Source organism: Polypterus senegalus, chromosome 16 (genome assembly GCF_016835505.1).
Source record: "Polypterus senegalus isolate Bchr_013 chromosome 16, ASM1683550v1, whole genome shotgun sequence".
Lineage (NCBI taxonomy): Eukaryota > Metazoa > Chordata > Cladistia > Polypteriformes > Polypteridae > Polypterus > Polypterus senegalus.
Window position 1 is genome coordinate 7,289,160 of NC_053169.1, and position 19,070 is coordinate 7,308,229.

General features: G+C 46.2%; 1 protein-coding gene across 2 annotated transcripts in view; it reads right to left on the reverse strand.

Moving 5' to 3' along the window:
* Positions 1–1,308: 1,308 nt before the first annotated feature.
* Positions 1,309–19,070, reverse strand: part of klhl31 (kelch-like family member 31) — a 34,942-nt gene continuing 17,180 nt past the window's right edge. Inside the window, exons 2-4 of one of the 2 annotated variants that reach the window (XR_005630969.1) lie at positions 16,764–17,963; positions 2,636–4,252; positions 1,309–2,424 (exon numbers count right to left, since the gene is read on the reverse strand). Coding sequence is in view for 1 of the 2 variants with exons in the window: in XM_039739134.1 (XP_039595068.1) it covers positions 3,520–4,252; positions 16,764–17,935 (1,905 nt within the window). In the remaining variant the exon portion in view is untranslated. Of the gene's footprint in view, positions 4,253–16,763; positions 17,964–19,070 lie in introns of both variants that reach the window. The other variant, XM_039739134.1, reaches the window with a different exon arrangement.

The following is a 19,070-nucleotide window of genomic DNA, read 5'->3' on the forward strand; positions in this document are numbered from 1 at the left end:
GCCTTTTGGTGGGCCGCAACAGGGACACTGGAGACCCCTATTACATGTCCTATGGGTTGACATCCTTATGTTAAAAGCACACTGTCAGTATTACTGTACACCCTTGGGGACACCAGAGACCCCTGTTATGTGTCCTCTGGGTGGACACCCCTATGCTAAATATAGACTTTTAGTATTACTGTATGCCCTTGGGGACACCAGAGGCCCGTGTTATATATCCCATGGATGACACCCCTATGCTAAATATAGACTTTAGTATTACAATACACCCATGGGGACACTGGAGACCCCTGTCCTATGTCCTGTGGGTGACACCCCTATGTTAAATATAGACTTTCAGTATTACTGTACGCCCTTGGGGACACCAGAGGCCCCTGTCCTATGTCCTGTGGGTGACAACCCTATGTTAAATATAGACTTTCAGTATTACTGTACGCCCTTGGGGACATTGGAGATCCCTGTCCTATGTCCTGTGGGTGACAGAGACTGAACTTTCCCTTGCAGTTTCCCACTCCACCCTAATTGTATCAAATGTTTTTCTTCAAATATCGGTTTCCAGCATAAAACGTCACTTTATCTCAGGGCAGGTGGCACCAGCAGCCCCTGTATCACAACGTAACTATCTCTGAATTACTTGCAGTATTCAGACTTTTAATTCATTCACATTTTTCAGATTATTCACATTTGCACACTATTCCTTGATTTGATGATTCCTGAAATGTCCATTCATTATACAACAGACACTGCACGGATATCCAGTCTTCCCGTATTTCCCCCTGTTGGCATCCAACTGGTTGACCCGCATGGTGATATTATTATTATTCAAGTGGCAGATCTTAACCCCGGAATAATTGAACCCGTGTGGAGCTTCTACACATCAGGAATGGTACGTCGTCCTGCATTCCTGAGCGCATACAAAACTCCCCGTAAAAGCTGGCAGATCGGGCACTGACGTGGAGGCAGCTGTCTTGTCGTCAGTGAAATTTAAATTTAGTACAAGGCACCATCTGTTACAGAGGGGAGATTAAAACATGTAAATAATTGGCCCCAAACTGAATTTCAGGATGTGGGATATTGTTTCAGAGTAAGCTCAGGATACGTTTAGGAAGCGCATTCATGGAAAACAGAACGCGTACAATGTGGATGGCTAATTGGCAAAACTGGGTCTGAGGAGTGGCGTAGTCCCTTTTGGAGTAATTCTACGTTTGAATATAAATCGCTATTAGATCGGTCAAACATTCAACAAAGATAAAGACTGAAACATACTTTTACAAATGTTCCCTTTTATATATCTTTTTCCAGTTCTAATTTTTTTTTTTTTAAAAAGGAAGCATATTCTTCTTGACTTACGGGCTCAGCAATCAAGTATTTCTGTTGAGAGGACCAACTCTTTATATCTGTTGCTTGGAAATTTCATTCTTCTAAATGCTATTTTATGCCGGCAGTAATGTTTTACATGTGGAGGACTGGGAGACGCACAAAAGTCAAAAGGCCGACAGTCAGTTCTATTTTTGAAACAAACTAGAAACGTAATACAAAACCGATGGACAGAACCAAGAGAAAGAGATCAAAAAAAAAGAACAACAGGCTACAAAAGACTGGAGCGCAAGTTCGATTAATAAAACTCGGATACCATGGAGATGTTTGGAGTGACCTTTACACCAGCTCTCTCTGGTGACGTCACAGGCAGCGCGCATCCTGTGCAATTGTGGGAGAACTGCTATGGCAACGGGAAACCCTGAAAAAGCTTCCTCAGTTTACACTGAAAACAAAAACCGACGAGAATATCGTAATCCTTGAATTCTAAAATCCCTCACCCTAAAATCCCTAACCCTAACCCTAAACCTTAACGACAAGAACAATCCCTGTTGTCTGGATCGCAAGTCCACAAAAGGGTTATGAATTATCAGACTGGCCTACCCCAACCACAAAGACCTGACCTTAAAGTTAGTGGGATTGGATGGATGGAGCACAGGGGTCCCTAATGTTAATGTCCCCTCTTAGGTGCCTAATCTTATCATTTTGTTTTTAGAGTTCCCAATCTTAAATTAGACCTTTAAAAGCCCTCAGTTATTCCTTGATCTCTGTGGGTGGAGCCCCAGGAGGCGGGGCCACCTTGATACCAGTACTACTCCTGAGCCTTCTCTCTGGCTATATAACTGGATTGAGAGGACGTAGGAGCAGGACATCCTTCATTTACTTCGGGTTTGGACTTCGGCTTTGTGTTTTTGTGGCTTAAATTGTAATTCTATAATTATGTTCCGTCTGTTTAAATATTCAGCTATTCATTGATCTCTGTGGGTGGAGCCCCAGGAGGCGGGGCCACCTTGATACCAGTACTACTCCTGAGCCTTCTCTCTGGCTATATAACTGGATTGAGAGGACGTAGGAGCAGGACATCCTTCATTTACTTCGGGTTTGGACCTCGGCTTTGTGTTTTTGTGGCTTAAATTGTAATTCTATAATTATGTTCCGTCTGTTTAAATATTCAGCTATTCATTGATCTCTGTGGGTGGAGCCCCAGGAGGCGGGGCCACCCTGATGCCAGTACTACTCCTGAACCTTCTCTCTGGCTATATAACTGGATTGAGAGGACGTAGGAGCAGGACATCCTTCATTTACTTCGGGTTTGGACCTCGGCTTTGTGTTTTGTCCACGTTATTCTCCCAGTCTCTCCATTTGAATTTCATCCTCTCTCCTTTGAGCTAATACAGAAAGTTGCTTTAAATAAAAGCATTGGCTAAATATACAATATTTTGCTTAATTTCTGTTCTGCCAGGAAGGAGATCAGTGTTGGAAAAAGGAAAGGGCCAGGAAAAGGACAAAGAAAGGAAAACAGGCATAGAAAGGCACATCTGAGAGAAACACCGCAACTAAGTGAGATGTTTTTTTGTTTTTTGCTTTGAAATGGTTTCCAACAAGTGACGCTGGGCAGTTTAAGCTTTTTTATCTTTTTCTGCAAGCAACAGAAATAAAAATAGCCTCGGAGTGAGTGACGTCATGAACCCGGTATGTCAAAAACAATGAGCTTCCCAATTCAACTTACCTTTCAACACAACACGTCATGCATTCTGCACTGTTTTTCTAATTATTACCATTACTAAGACGTTCCAAAGCTTTCCTTTTGAAAATGTCCTTCTTAATATTCATTGAATCTGCTCAGTTTGTTTTCCTTATTAACTACAATCAAGAAATGAACACAAACATTCACAATAAAGTAGCCTACGGCATGAGAGAGGACAATATGCATTATGTCTTGTTTACATTTTAGGGAATCGAGAATGTTTAATAACTTACTTAAATTCTGCGTAAAAATGGAAAACGCCAAACGCATTCTTTTAGGCTAAATTTCAATCTGTCCATTTTCATTCCACATTCCCTGATGAGGATTCCATTTTGCTCATTTTTTTTTTTTTGCCGTGACAATATTGCAATGATTGGATGGCATCCGTGGAGTCAGTTTTGTCTGACTTAACATTCACACGGTGGCTTACTACAAAATTCACCCGTGCTGCACAGTTACATACTGACAGGGACAGAGGACACCGAGCTTGCTCTGGATTCCCGAGTCTTGCGATTCGGCATTGTGATTACGCAGCACGAGATCCCGACGGTCGCCTCCGATAATTCGTCTTCCAATGTCCATTCGTTGATAGTGGGATTGTAACACTGGATGCACTTCTTGTATTTCTTTTCAATTTCGTTCCAGCCACCCAGCAGGTAGATCTTGCTTTTGAGGACGGCGGCTCCTGCCGTGCTCACTCCTATTAGCAAAGGCGCCGAGTAGCTCCACTGGCCGGTGTGGGGATTGTAGCACTCGACGGGCAGAACATCGACCCTTTCTCCACGGCCCCCAAGCTGGCTGCCCCCCATGATGTAAACCCGGTCACCTAGACTGACGGCGCAGTGCCATCCTCTCGGGGTGCTCAGGCTGGCTTTATCTTGCCAAGAATCACTTGAAGGGTCATAGCAGCAGACAGAGCGGGAGTATGCGTTGTTGATGTAGCCTCCAGTGACCAAGATCTTACCATCGATGACAGCACTGGCATGGCAACACCTGGGCACTTCAAGAGATGCCTTCATCTGCCACTGGTTGGATGAGGGGACGTAGCATTCAACAGAAGCCTGGCAGCCATCTGAATTACGGCCTCCTATTGCAAAAAGCAGGCCAGTGAAGGCACTGAGACTGAAGTGAGTGCGCTTCTGGATCATATTTGCCAGGTGGATCCAAGTGTTGAAACGCGGATCATATCTGCAGAACAAAGCACAATTAAACACTTTAAATACCCTTTTTAGATTAAACCTAATGATTAAAGACTGCAACAACTTGCATAAACTCAAAACCTGACATTCACTACTGGTGGGCACGCTGGGCATTTGCCCAGGAGCCCCATGCTAATCTATGTATGTTGTGACTTGCTGAGTGCTTGTGTAGGTAGGGGGTCCCAGTGGACTGCTTTGCCCGGGGGGTCTATAATGCTGTTAAGACGGCCCTGCTGGGGGAGCCCCTTGGCTGCGGATTTTTATTCCAACCAGTGTTACAATCCGCCCTGCCCGGGGTTTGTTTCCTGCCTTGCGTCCCGTGTTGGCTGGGATTGGCTCCAGCAGACCCCCGGGACCCTGTAGTTAGGGTATAGCGGGTTGGATAATGGATGGGTGGATGGATGTTACAATCGGTACCCCATCCTTACTTGGAGTTGATGTCATTGTTTCGTGATCCGTCCTTTTTTTGTTCTCTTATTGTTCAAATACTGTATTGCTTTCATTTTAAGATGACTTAAAATTGAGGTGAGTCTTAAATCCAAACTATTTCATTGCCACACCTCAAAAGTCTTTTGTTGGGGAGATTTTAAAAACTAGCTACATTATCTATTAAAGACAGTGAAAAGAATACATTTCGAAATATTTGATACTAGCGTGACAGATAGAGGGTGCTGCTGAGCTACAAACCCTGGACACAATTAACACAAATACAGTCACGGGTACAAGACGGGGGGTTTCATTATCAAAATACTTCACAAAGGTTTCTTCTAAGGTTGCACAAGCACAACTACAATCAAATTCTCCTTCTTTCCTTCCTTCCTTCCATTCCTTCTCCTCTCTTTTCACCCCATCCAGCTCCCTCCAGTGAGTGTTGCCTTCCTTCCTACCGACTCTGACGCTACGGGAGGAGGCTGGACGACTTCATTTTATGTTGGCCCAGGAATACTTCCGGTGCCAGGGTTTTAGCTCGATGGAAGTGCTTGTCGGTCAAGCTCCGAAAAAAACAGGGATCCTGAATCCCAACAGCGCCCCCTGGTGGCATCCATGGGACCCAGCAGGGCTGACTCATGGCACTACATCTCCCATCATGCCCTGCATGTGTCCACATGGTTACTGAGGTCCTGGGATGCTGCCATCTAGAGGATGGGGGATAAAAATATACTAAAAACTATCTATATTATCTATTAAAGACAGTTAATAGAATACATTTCAAAATATTTGATACTTGTGTGACAGATAGAGGGTGCTACTGAGCTACAAACCCTGGACACAATTAACACAAATACAGTCACGGGTACAAGACGGGGGGTTTCATTACAAGATGGGGGATAAACATATTTCAAAATAGGAGCCTTCTGCCACTGCTCCTGTGTTTGGTCCTCCCGTATTGGTAAAGGGTCCCATACCCATTCCAGATGGGGTGCCAGTCCATTGCCGTTCTTCTATTCTGCCCTCCCTTCTCAGCCAGTGGGGTGATGCCGGATAATCCTGCCTGGCACTTATACTTGATACTTCCTGCCTCAGCACTCCTCCTACGCCTTTCTTCAGTATCCTTCAGTGTCTCCACCTCACTTGCCCCTCTTTTCGTCTCTCGATTGCAATCCCGTAAAGTCAGACTCTGCCATTTTGAGGCGCACTGCTTGCCTCCTGTCTTGCTTTTGAGTTCAGACAATGGTAGACAAGCCCCCATTACCAGCTGTGAAAATATCATTTGTATTCTTATGAATTCTCCCCATATTTCAAGGGGACCTCCTACATCTTTCCTTGGTATTAACGTGTGGCTCGACCTCGCTTGCACATCCTTTCCTCTCTTGAACGAGTTTACCTGAGCAACTAAAGCAAAACTGACCAATCAAACCAGAGGGACCAGACACACATACACACATACTCACTCACGCACTCGCACACACATATACAGTCGGTCAGTCAGTCATCATCCAACCAGCTATATCCTAACTACAGGGTCATGGGGGTCTGCTGGAGCCAATCCTAGGCAGCACAGGGCACACGGCATTAACAAATCCTGGGCAGGGCGCCAGTCCACCGCAGGACACACACACACCCACACGGGACAATTTAGGATCGCCACTGCACCTAACCTGCATGTCTTAGTACTGTGGGAGGAAGCCCACGCAGACACGGGGAGAACATGGAAACTCCACGCAGGAACCGAGGCGTCCTTACTGCGAGGCAGCAGTGCTACCACTGCGCCACCGTGCCGCCCTTCACAAACATACAGCGGTGTCTTATCACATAGCAGATCTCCAAACACAGACAATGTCAAGTCAAGCTGGGGAGTAGGCACTGGTACAGCGTGTTGCCGAAACAACTCGGGATCCCGGATGGCAACCCCCCAGGCAGACACGCAGTCCAGTCCTACCCTCCATAAATGACCCTCTATCTGCCGCAGCCAGGTGTTATGTGGGCGACCCCTTGTCCTGGTCCAGCCACTCGGGTCCCCAATAATGAGGGTCATGTGAGCTGGATCACCCTCGGGGAAACGTGTCACATGGCCAAAGTGCCGTAACTGACACTCCCTCACAATGCAGGTCATGTGCCTCATTTGGGACTCCATGAGCAACACAAAGTCAAACCAGTGGTACCCAAGGATTCTCTGAAGAGGCACCAAAGGAGTCCAGTCATCGTCTCAGGTCACTGGATGGTGTCCATGTCTCGCAACCACATAGCAGAACAGGAAGCACCAGGACTCTAATGACTTGGACCTTCGTCCTTTTTCAAATATCGGAAGCGCCACACACCCCTTTCCAGTGACCTCATGACCCACCATGCTCTCCTAATCCGTCTACTGACTTCATAGGAAGAGTCACCAGAGACTTGAATGTCACTGCCGAGGTAAGTAAACCTCTCGATGAGGCCAACACTCTCTCCGCAGAGAGACACACTGCTGATGGCCGTGCCCAAGAGGTCACTAAAGGCCTGGCTCTTTGGTTTTTATCAGGACACTCACAAGCCCAGACACTCAGACTCCTCGCTCAGTCTCTCGAGACCCCCGATCAGAGCCTCCATTGACTCCACGAAGATCACAGCATCGATGGTAAAGTCAAGATCTGTGAGTCTCTCTTCACCAACAGATGCCATACAGCCGCTGGACCCCAGGACCCCAGGACCCCCCAACACCCAGTCCATACAAGCACTGAACAGAGTAGGAGCAGAACACACCGCTGACGACAATGACAGACAATGTGAGAAAACAAAAATGCTCCTGGCAGCCAACAAATACCAGAACTAAGCTCGTCTGAACTTCTGAATGAGAAAATGATTCAATGTGTGCGGCTTGTGGAAGGAAATGTAATTCAACGTGGCCTGTCTTGTGAATGGAAGGGCAATTTGGTACACATGGTCTTATAAACCAGATGAACAACTTCTTTAACAGGTTTGACCACCCTAACCCACTCTCACCTTGGAGTACTGCACCCTCCACCCATCCTTCTGCTGATACCACCATAGGGGAGACATCCCCACCCACAATTACAGCAGCCCAGGTAAGCAGAGAACTGAGGAGACTTCATGCCAGCAAAGCAGTGGGTCCAGATGGAGTATCACCACAACTGCTGAAGGCCTGTGTGCTGGAGCTGAGAAGTCCTCTACAGAGCATCTTCAACCTGAGCCTGGAACAGGGGAGAGTCCTGAGGCTTTGGAAAACATCTTGCATCACTCCAGTGCCAAAGGTATCACGTCCTGGTGAGCTGAATGACTTTCGGCCTGTCGCTCTGATGTCAGATGTGATGAAGACCATGGAGCAGCTGCTGCTTCACCACCTGAGGCCACAGGTCCGCCACGCCCTTGACTCTCTGCAGTTGGCATACCAGGAGAAGGTGGGAGTGGAGGATGCCATCATCTACATGCTACACCGATCCTTCTCCTACTTGGACAGAGGCAGTGGTGCTGTGAGAATTCTGTTTCTGGACTTCTCTAGCACCTTCAACATCATCCAACCTCTGCTCCTTAGGGACAAGCTGACAGAGATGGGAGTAGATTCACACCTGGTGGCACAGATCGTGGACTATCTTACAGACAGACCTCAGTATGTGCATCTCGGGACCTGCAGGTCTGACATTTTGGACTGCCACAGCAGACTGTACTTTTTCCAATCCTGTTCAGCCAACATACATCGGACTTCCAATACGACTTGGAGTCCTGCCACGTGCAAAAGTTCGCTGACAACACTGCTATGGTGGGCTGCATCAGGAGTGGGCAGAAGGAGGAGTATAGGAACCTAATCAAGGACTTTGTTAAATGGTGTGATTCAAACCATCTACAACTGAACACCAGCAACACCAAGGAAATGGTGGTGGAGTTTAGGAGGACCAGGCCCCTCATGGACCTCGTGATCATCAGAGGTGACTGTGCAGAGGGTGCAAACCTATAAATACCTGGGAGTGCAGCTGAATGATAAACTGGACTGGACTGCCAACACTGATGGTCTGTACAAGAGAGGACAGAGCCGACTATACTTCATTAGAAGGCTGGCGTCCTTCAACATCTGCAATAAGATGCTGCTGATGTTCTACCAGACGGTTGTGGCGATCGCCCTCTTCTATGCAGTGGTGTGCTGGGGAGGCAGCATAAAGAAGAGGGACACCTCACGCCTGGACAAACTGGTGAGGAAGGCAGGCTCTGTTGTAGGCACCAAGATGGACAGTTTGACATCCGTGGCAGAGCGACGGGCACTGAGCAGACTCCTGTCAATCATGGAGAATCCACTGCATCCACTGAACAGGATCATCTCCAGATAGAGGAGCAGCTTCAACGACAGACTTCTGTCACCGTCCTGCTCCACTGACAGACTGAGGAGACCCCACACTATGCGACTCGGGGGGTAAACATTCACATTATACAAAGTTATTGTCTGTTATACCTGCATTGTTATCACTCTTTCATTTATTATTATTTTTGATCAGTATGCTGCTTCTGGAGTATGGGAATTTATAAATAAAGATTAATAAAGTATCTATCTATCTATCTATCTATCTATCTATCTATCTATCTATATATGCCTTTATCTATCTATCTATCTATCTATCTATCTATCTATCTATCTATCTATCTATCTATCTATCTATCTATCTATTATATAGTGCCTTTCATATCTATCTATCTATCTATCTATCTATCTATCTATCTATCTATTATATAGTGCCTTTCATATCTATCTATCTATCTATCTATCTATCTATCTATCTATCTATAAAAGAGAAAGCTATTTGGTGAGCACAGGCCTGTGTTAAGGAACGCTTTCTGACACACACAATGGCGTGTAAGTAAGAAGGTAATTCGGCATACAAGAGCTTATGAAAAGGAAAGGAGGTGGCTGAGCACAGGCTTGCGATTCTGCTTGTGTTGCCTTGCCAAGTGAAAGCATTTCCAGCAGCTGCACCACCTGCTATTCAGAGCTGGTCACCCACCTCTTCAGCCCCTACCAGTACTTGGATGGGAGACCATCTAGGAAAAGCTTGGGGTGCTGCTGGAGGCCAGCAGGGGGCGCTTACCCTGTGGTCTGAATGTGAATCCCACCGGCCCAGTGTGGTGATGGGGATACCGTGATGTAAAAATAGCAACGTCCTTCGGATGAGACGTAAAACCGAGGTCCTTACTCTCTGTGGTCAATAAAGGTCCCTGGGCATCCTTCATAAAGAGTAGGGTGTATCCCAATTTCCCCGCCATTCTCGACCCCTAATCATCCTTCATCTGTCATCACTTCACCATTTAACAGCTCATGTGCTGTGAGAGTACTGGCACAAAAATGGCTGCCGTCGCATCCTCCAGGTGGATGGTACACATTAGTGGTGGTTGAAGTGGCTCACTAAAGCGCATCGAGCAGGGAGAAAGGTGCTATATAAATGTTGTGACGGCCGGCCAGCTGCTCATCCCGGCCAGAACGCCCAAAGAGAAGGATGGGGGAAGGCAGCTACTGTGGGACACTGCCTCCCCCAAGACACCAGATGGCGAGTTCCCTGCAGCATAGCGGTGCCCCATATTCCTGCAGGGCATCATGGAATCTGGAGTTCGGCATCACAGCCCTGCTGGGTACCGTGGGTGCCGCCAGGAGACACTGCAGGAACATCTGGGGATTTGTATTTCCCATGTAGCCTGGGAGTGCTCCCAAGTCACGGGGGTCGGAAGCCCCAAAGTACTTCTGCGCTGAAGAAAAACCTCAAGTCCTCCATCTGACCCAGAAGTGCTGGCAAGTCACCGGGTCAAGGACTATATGAAGGACCACTGAAGACCCAGAGTTGGGAGGAGAACTTTGTGTTGCTTATTGTTGTTTATTTACTTGTTTATGGTGGTCGTAGTGCTTAAAAGGCACTTTGAAGGAGAAATAATTAAAAGAGCTTCTTCGTGTTTTTATCCTGTGTCTGCGTACCTGTCTGTTGGTTTAATGGGGCGACAGCGACCCCTGGTGTTCACAATGTAAAGAATTATTATTATTATTATTATTATTATTATGAAAAAAAGTATACTGGTCTACGAGTATATAGTAGCAATTGATTTCCCTCAAAATATGTTTTTGAAAGGGGTGTATGTTTTAAATTTGCAAATACGACATCGTCTTAAGTGCTTAAGTTTCCATTGTTGTTTTCTTTTTGATTCTCCCTTTTCTGTAGAGTTTACTCCCTTAATTGCGTCAAAACGCTCACCATGCTGAAAGGAAGCAATGACTTCTGTGCCGTATCAACCGGTCTGCTCATTTGTGAGAAACGTACGTTTCTTAAGGAGCAGACAAGTGACAAAGGCAGTGAAGCTGTTGCTTAACTTTAGCATTCAGTGCTGTTTGTGCCCGGGTCTGCACTGCTCAGTGCCAGTCATTAGCATCTGGAAGCAACTGAGGAAGGAAACTACAAGTTATGGCAAAAAATTCAGTCTTAGAAATACGAGGTGAGACACAACAATAACTGAACTGGGCTTGGGGCCTTCCTGGAAAACCGTCTGGAGGTCGGTCGAACGTGAACCTTAGAACTGTATCCTCTCCTACACGCCCTCTCAAAGTGCCGACCGGCCAGGGATATCCTGTGTAGAAGATCAGCCCGGCTACAGACAGACACTAAGATACAATGTCCGAAAACACACACGTTTTTTCTTCCTTGGCACAGCACAATGCACATAATAATGTTCGCTCTTTTTCTCTCAGTCCTCTCTCTTTCCTGCTGCCTCCACTCCTCTCGCAAGCTCTGTCCTCTGCCACCCGACTCCGGCTCCCCGAGAGAAGTGAGGCGGCCTCATTTATAATGCAACCGGAAATGCTCCAGGTGCTCCCTGACGAAATGCCGGCAGTACTTCTGGGTGTGGTGGAAGTGCTGCAGACCACGGCTCTGGAACTGTCCAGGTGCCCCCTGGTGGTGGCCACGGGTCCCAACACGGTTGAGCTTCTAAGCTCCAGTCCCGCGGCCCTGATGTAAACCAAGGGGGGCTGCCCTCTTGTGTCCTGGGGGAGGTACTGCTGGTGGTATGTCCACTCTCCCGATCCTCTCCTCGAAAGGGCGTCCTGACAGGGCAATCCGTCTATCACACCTGTGAACTGCTCAGTCAGTATTTGCACAACAATCGAGATAATGTCGGGCGAAAAAAATTGAGCAGCGAATCAACATCAAATCTGCTCCATCCTATATTACAGAAGGTCTTTCACCTTAAACTCCAAGTTGTAACCTCAGATCATCAAATGAGGGTCTGCTAAGAATTTAAAAAGCTAAACTTAAAAGAAGTGGTGAGGCGGACGGCCTTCTGCTGTTAGGCACCGAAAATCTGGAAGAGCTGACCGATAGAAACTCACCAGGCTAATACGGTGGAGCGCTTTATACAACTGCTGAAAACGCAACACTTTAACATGGCTTTCTCAGAGCTTCATCTTAGTTTAATCCATCCATCCATCCATTTTCTAACCCGCTGAATCTTTAATCCTGCTCTGTATATTCAATTAATTATCCTTATATATAATTTGATACTATCTGTATGTATGGTGTTCACGTCAATATCCCGTATGTATGGTGTTCACGTCGTCACCCGTATGTATGGTGTTCACGTCAGTACCCCGTATGTATGGTACCCTGTATGTATGGTGTCAGTATCCCCGTATGTATGGTGTTCACGTCAATATCCCGTATGTATGGTGTTCACGGTACCCCATGTACCCAGTACCCTGTATGTATGGTGTTCACGTCAATACCCAGTACCCGTATGTATGGTGTTCACGTCAGTACCCCTTATGTATGGTGTTCGCGTCAGTACCCTTATGTATGGTGTTCACGTCAATACCCCTTATGTATGGTGTTCGCGTCGTCAGTACCCCGTATGTATGGTGTTCACGTCAATACCCCTTATGTATGGTGTTCACGTCAGTACCCCTTATGTATGGTGTTCAAGTCGTCACCCGTATGTATGGTGTTCACGTCAATACCCGTATGTATGGTGTTCACGTCAGTACCCCTTATGTATGGTGTTCGCGTCAATACCCCTTATGTATGGTGTTCACGTCAATACCCCTTATGTATGGTGTTCGCGTCAGTACCCCTTATGTATGGTGTTCGTCGTCACCCGTATGTATGGTGTTCACGTCAATATCTCGACTCAATACAAGTTAGAACCACGCAATGGGACTCTGCCTCTGTAGTTAGAACATAACGTGGCACATTCGGACGCAGTATTGCATGATTGGCTAAGAATGTTCGAATGCTTCAGTGACCCCGCTGGACAGCTGAGTATAGACAGTCGGTGTTGGTTCAAGCAGATAACAGTAAGTTCGGTTGGTTTTAGGAACGTTGGTTTGGTGGGGTGTACTTTCCAGGACTAACATCGTCGACTGACTTAAACCCATCGACAGCTCCAGAACTGTAAGTAATTTAGAACGTATCGCCATTTGCTTGGTACGTCGAAATCTATCTTTGGGCAGTTCGGTTTTGGCATCTGTCCTTCTGACATCTATTGGCAAACTGAGTAATGACGGCTGGGTATTAACAACAGTCATTGTTTAAATTTTACCCGATCTCAGATCTAAAATGACCATGACAACATAATTATTACTCCGACTTTGATTGATCAAATGAGATGTGCGGAAGAGCCGAGTTCACGTCTCGCAGCCCCGTTTAGACAGGAAGCTCTTCATTACATCGGCCGAAGAGGTCTATTTTAAGCACAAATCCGTGCCATGATAACAAAATCGTTTCAAGGACTTAAAAAAACAAATAATTCTTTGCAGAGAAAGTATGGATCTCACAAACATAGAATTTATAGCCCAATTCGATCGGGCTCCCAGTCGCTAGTCATTACTATTCTTGGTGGCTCCGTAATCCGTACTGACCCCTACTCTCTCTTCTGTTCTTTTTCCGGTTTTCTGTGGTGGTGATCTGCGCCCCCACCACCTGATCAAAGCACCGTGATGCCCCTCCATTGATGGATTAAAGGCCAGAAGTCCACATGACCGTCATCATCAAGTCCTTCCATGTGAAGCCTGAAAACCACGAGGACTGATTGAGGTCATTTATGTTAGGTAGAATGTCTAGAGGGGGCTGGCTGGGTGGTCTCATGGCCTTGGACCCCCTGCAGATTTTGTTTTTTTTTCCTCCAGCCGTCTGGAGTTTGTTTTTGTTTTTTTCTGTCCTCCCTGGCCATCAGACCTTACTTTTATTATATTTAATTAATCAGTGTTCCCTAATTCTATTTTCTTATTCATTTTGTCTTTCTTCTCTTTCTTCATCCTGTAAAGCACTTTGAGCTCAACTGTTTGTATAAAAATATGCAATAGAAATAAATGGTGTTGTTGTTGTTGTGAAATTGAACAAAACGGCCACAGGAACTTATGAAATGATAAAAACAGCGTACGGTGACCACAGTTTGTCTCACACTCAGTTTTTTGAGTGGCACAAATGTTTCAAGGAAGGACGAAAAAATGTGGAAGACGTTCAACGCCCGCGTCACCCACGTTCGTCTCGGACAGATGAAAATATTGTCAGGGATGCCAGGAGCCATGACCCGGCCGGGACGCCAGGAGGGACCGGAAGAGGGTCAGAGCCCTGCCTGGATCACGTGGGGTTTGCCTTCCAGGTTGCTTTGGGGGCCACGGGTCAAGGGCATGGAAGCCTTTCCCTGTAGGGGCCCGTGGTCACCGCCAGGAGGCACCCCAGTGCCTTGGGGACCTGTTACCCCAGCACTTCCGCCACACCAGGAAGTGCTGGGGAAGATTTATGATGGCGCCCGGAGAGCAGCCAGGAGGACAGCAAGCTACAAGTGATTTAAAATTCTAGACAGCCACCGGAGAGCGTATTTTATATGTAAAGACCAGTAACGGCGCCCTGAAAGATAACGTGCAGTGAATACACTTGACTTGTAGTTTTCATCCTCTTTCTCTGTACGTTTAGCATTCTTTTCTCCACCCTAGCGGCCCGCTTCTTCTCTTCTTTCGTCGACATCTTTTCTCGTTAAAACTGAGAAAAGCCAAGCAAAATGACACCTTTAATTCTCTAACTAAAAAGATTACAATATGCAAGATTTCGAGACCTGAGTTGCCTCAAAAGCTTGCATATTGTAATCTTTTTAGTTAGCCAATAAAAGGTGTCATTTTGCTTGGCTTTTCTCTACATTCATAATGGCTAACACGGTACAACACCCGTTAAAACTGATTAAGTCCGTGTTTGTGTTGCAATTACTTAGTTCGTTTTATTGAATTTCTCACTTAAGCTGGCACTTAAGTCTTCAATCTGCCTCAAGAATGTATCTGAGATATGAAGAGGTAGGGGAAGTGACGATGAAGGTGGGAGGGAATGAGAACGGCGGCCGTGCACATGCGCCACACCGCAGCCCTGCTGGCCGCTGCCGAGAGTTGATTCTTCAATAAAATAAAAATAAAAAGAGGAATAACCTTGGAGGTCAATCATTACCCCGAAAGCAGATAGTAAACAACACGTGGTATATGAGTACCAAATTTCAGGTCAATAGTTCAAACGGGCGGGTAGCAAGGTGGCGCGTGGAGTTTGCATGTTCTCCCCATGTCTGCGTGGGTTTCCTCTCACAGTCCAAAGACACGCAGGTGAGGTGCATTGGTGATTCTAAATTGGCCCTAGTGTGTGCCCCCTTTGGTGGGCTGGTGCTCTGCCCAGGGTTTGTTTCTTGTCTTGCGCCCTGTGTTGGCTGGGATTGGCTCCAGCAGAGCCCCGTGACCCTGTAGTTAGGATATAGCGGGTTGGATACTGGATGGATGGCTGGATAGTTCAAATGGTTTACAGGTGATTTAAAATCCTTGACAGCCAAATGAACAGCCACAGTAGCGTATTATATATAGAAAGATATTTAGTTTTTTTTAATACAAGTATTTGAATCTTAATTTTTGTATAATTTGATAGCCCTAATAGAAACCCTGTGACTCTTATAATGGTGAAAAAGAAATGGATGATTATATAAATTAATTTCATTTTTACTCAACATCACATGCATGTGTCTTATGTGATGGCCCAACCCGTGTTCAGACCTCTGCTCCCTTATCTGGCCACAAAGCCATTATAAGGGATGGTCAGGAAGGAATCTTTCCTCTCTGTGCCATGATGTGGGCATGGAGTGGACGCTGTGGCAGCAGGTGCACCAGAGCTGGCGTCCTAGGAGCCGCGGATGGATATGTTAGGTGAGGAAGCAACATGACTGGGATGGTTGGCAGTCTGTTTTGCGAAATATGGGATAGAGGACGAATGCCACTGCTTATAGGCAGATAGTTCTCCCATACACTGGGTGGCAGCACCCCTTCTGGTGTAGAAGCCTTCGGGGCAGCATGGGAGTTGTGGTCCAATAGAGCTGTCCTGTCGGGTTCTCTGGAAGCCGCCAGGGGGAAGCTGTTGGGAATTAACTACTGATCTTCCAGAGTTGGATCCGCCTGAACCAGAAGTGTTTCCGGGTCAGAATGGATTGAGCCCTGGAGATGCACCCGGGTTATAAGTGTACCTTTTATGAAAGTGTTTATTTGATATTTGGACTTCAGTCCTCATGCATTATACACTTCATGTCAAACTTTTGTCATTAGTATTATAACATGAAAAAGTTTCTGTTTTTGAGGGAGTGACGGTGAAGGTGGGAGGGATGAGAATGGCGCCCATACACGTGCGTTGCACTGCCGCCCTGTTGGCCACTGCTGAGAGTTGATTCTACAGTAAAATAAAAAGAGGAATAACCTTGGAGGTCAACCATCACCCCGAAAGTGGATAGAAGACGGCACGTAGTATATGAGTACCAAATTTCAGGTCAATCGGTCAAACGGTTTGTGAGCGGCAGGTGATTTAAAATCCTGGACAGACAAATGGACAGCCACGGTAACGTAGGACATAAGAAGATTTTTACCAATCCGGTTATTTTTGTGTCTCACCTCTTATATGTGGCCTCATAGCTAAATCTGAGGATCAATTCAAAATAAAAATAAAAACCAGCAGCTATGGCAGTCCCACAAGACTGAGCCTTAAAGCACTGTTGTCAGTCTTCCGTCAACAGTCAGCAAAAGAAAACGTTACCTGCAGAAATTACCGACGGCATGCTTGGCCTGGTTCCTGGCATCGTTCTGGTCTTCACCTCCCGCCACGTAGAGGAATCCATCCATGACGGCAACGCACTGATTAAAACTCTTGGCGGGCAGCTCCGTCAGTCTGCTCCAGTTGTTCTCTGGGTCCCTGAACACAACATCTCTACTGAGTGACTTTTCTGTCAATGCCGGACGCCCACCGACGGTGACTAAGACTTGGAGGGCACCTCGTACTTTTGTTCTTCTGGACTGCAAGGAGTTCTGCTGATATGGAAGCAGGTGGTAATTCATGGCATCAACAAGAAGTCTGTGGCATTCCGCGTTCTGCATCATTCTCGGAGCGCTCTGGACAAAGCTGACCAAATCTTGCGCAGAGATTGTGCCAAAGCGAATATTGGCCAGCAGGTCAGCCGCGTACTTCTCCCTTTTTGTGTCAAAATCCAGCCATTTCATTGCTATTTGGAATGCTGTGATTTCTGAAGGCAAGCGTAGAGCGTCGTCTTGGAGGAAATCATTGATCTGCTCATAGGTCAGTTTCAAGAACTGCTCAGTTTCGGAAAACTCGATAAAATTGTCCCTGATGAACTTCTGAGCTGCGTCTTTGGTGTTTTTAAGTCCATAGGTGTCGGCAATGTTTGCCACGTACATGCAATTCTCCACACTGATTTCCTGTATCAAAAAATCACAGCACATTTTTACCAAGCTATGGATTTGAAGAAAGATAGCAGTTGAAATGATACTGCCGATGGTGTACAGTGACAAGGTAAGCTTGCCAGAGTAGGCGTATGTAATGACTGTCGCCAGACCAACAGGGGAGACATCATTGAGGTCCAGTTTCTGACTGGAGGGATCCTTCTTTAGCACATTATGAACATACTCACTGCAGGAAGCCATCACCACTTTGTGAACGCTAAAAGATTTTGTTTTGGTGGCGACTGTCAAGTCGCACAGGAAGCCTTCTTGCCTCATCTTGCTGAGGCCTTCCATGAAGTTTGGCCCATAGGACGCGTCGCTAACTTCTGTGGAGATGCAGCTGAAGCCATTTCCCCCGTCTAAGAGTGTGTTAAGCCCATTTAATTTGCTCAAAGGACCGTCCTCAACAATGATTGTCATCTCATTGATGTCCGGTTTATTCTTCTTGACGCTCTTCTTTTTTGGTGCCATGACTGCAATTTTAGATCACAGCCAAGACCTGCAAGACAATGAAAGCTAATTAAATAAAAACTGATATTCATTCTTCACTTTATCATAGCAATCTGATGTGCAAGAAGATTCAAAATACAAGGGAGAAGTAAACCATTTTATACATTTGAACTCACAAATACACAAAGTTATGTATTGATGTGCATTTTGTTTTATTTTTGCTATTATTTTTTCATGTTCATTTGTTATTTCTATTGGTTTCATTTGTAATTCTATATTTATTGTGACATTGCCACACCGGGAGAGGGGCAATTCCTTCCCCGGGATGCAAGAGGGCAGCACCCGCTGGATTGCATAAGGGCCACGGAGCTTGGAAGCTCAACCCTGTGGGGGCGCTTGGATGGTTCCGGAGCCATGGACTGCACTGCAGCACTTTCGTCACACCAGGAAGTGCTGCCAGATCAGGAACCCGGCACACCTGGGAGTGCTTCCACACCAGAAAGTGCTGCAGGAAGGTCATCAGGGAGCACCTGGAGCACATCCCAGAGCCGGAGTCAGGTGGCAGAGGACGAGCTTACGAGAGAGGAAGGGAGGCGGCAGTGAAGAAGGAAAGCAAAAGGACTGAGTAATTGGGAGCTATTTGTGGGGCTTTCTGCGCTGTGTGCTGCGTTGAAAAGAAAATCAAGAGCGTGGACTTTCGTAAGTGTGCCTCTAGCGTCTGTCTGTGTCGGGTTGAGTGGCTGCTACGCCCTCTAGAGTTGTCGCATTATGTTCTGTCTGTTTAAATGTTCAGCCATTCCTTGATCTTTGTGGCCACCATGATACCACTACTCCTGAGCCTTCTCTCTGGCTGTACAGCGGGGAAAATAAGTATTGAAAGCGTCAACTTTATTCTCAGTAAATATATTTCTAATGGGGCTATTGACATGAATTTTTCACCAGATGTTGGGTAACAACCCAAGTAATCCACACATACAAAGAAATCGCAACAAATAAGTCCATAAAATACAGTCATACAAAAAAGTTTGGGAACCCCTCTTAATTCTTTGGATTTTTGTTTCTCATTGGCTGAGCTTTTAAAGTATCAACTTCCTTTTAATATCTGACATGCCTTATGGACACAGTAGGATTTCAGCAGTGACATGAAGTTTATTAG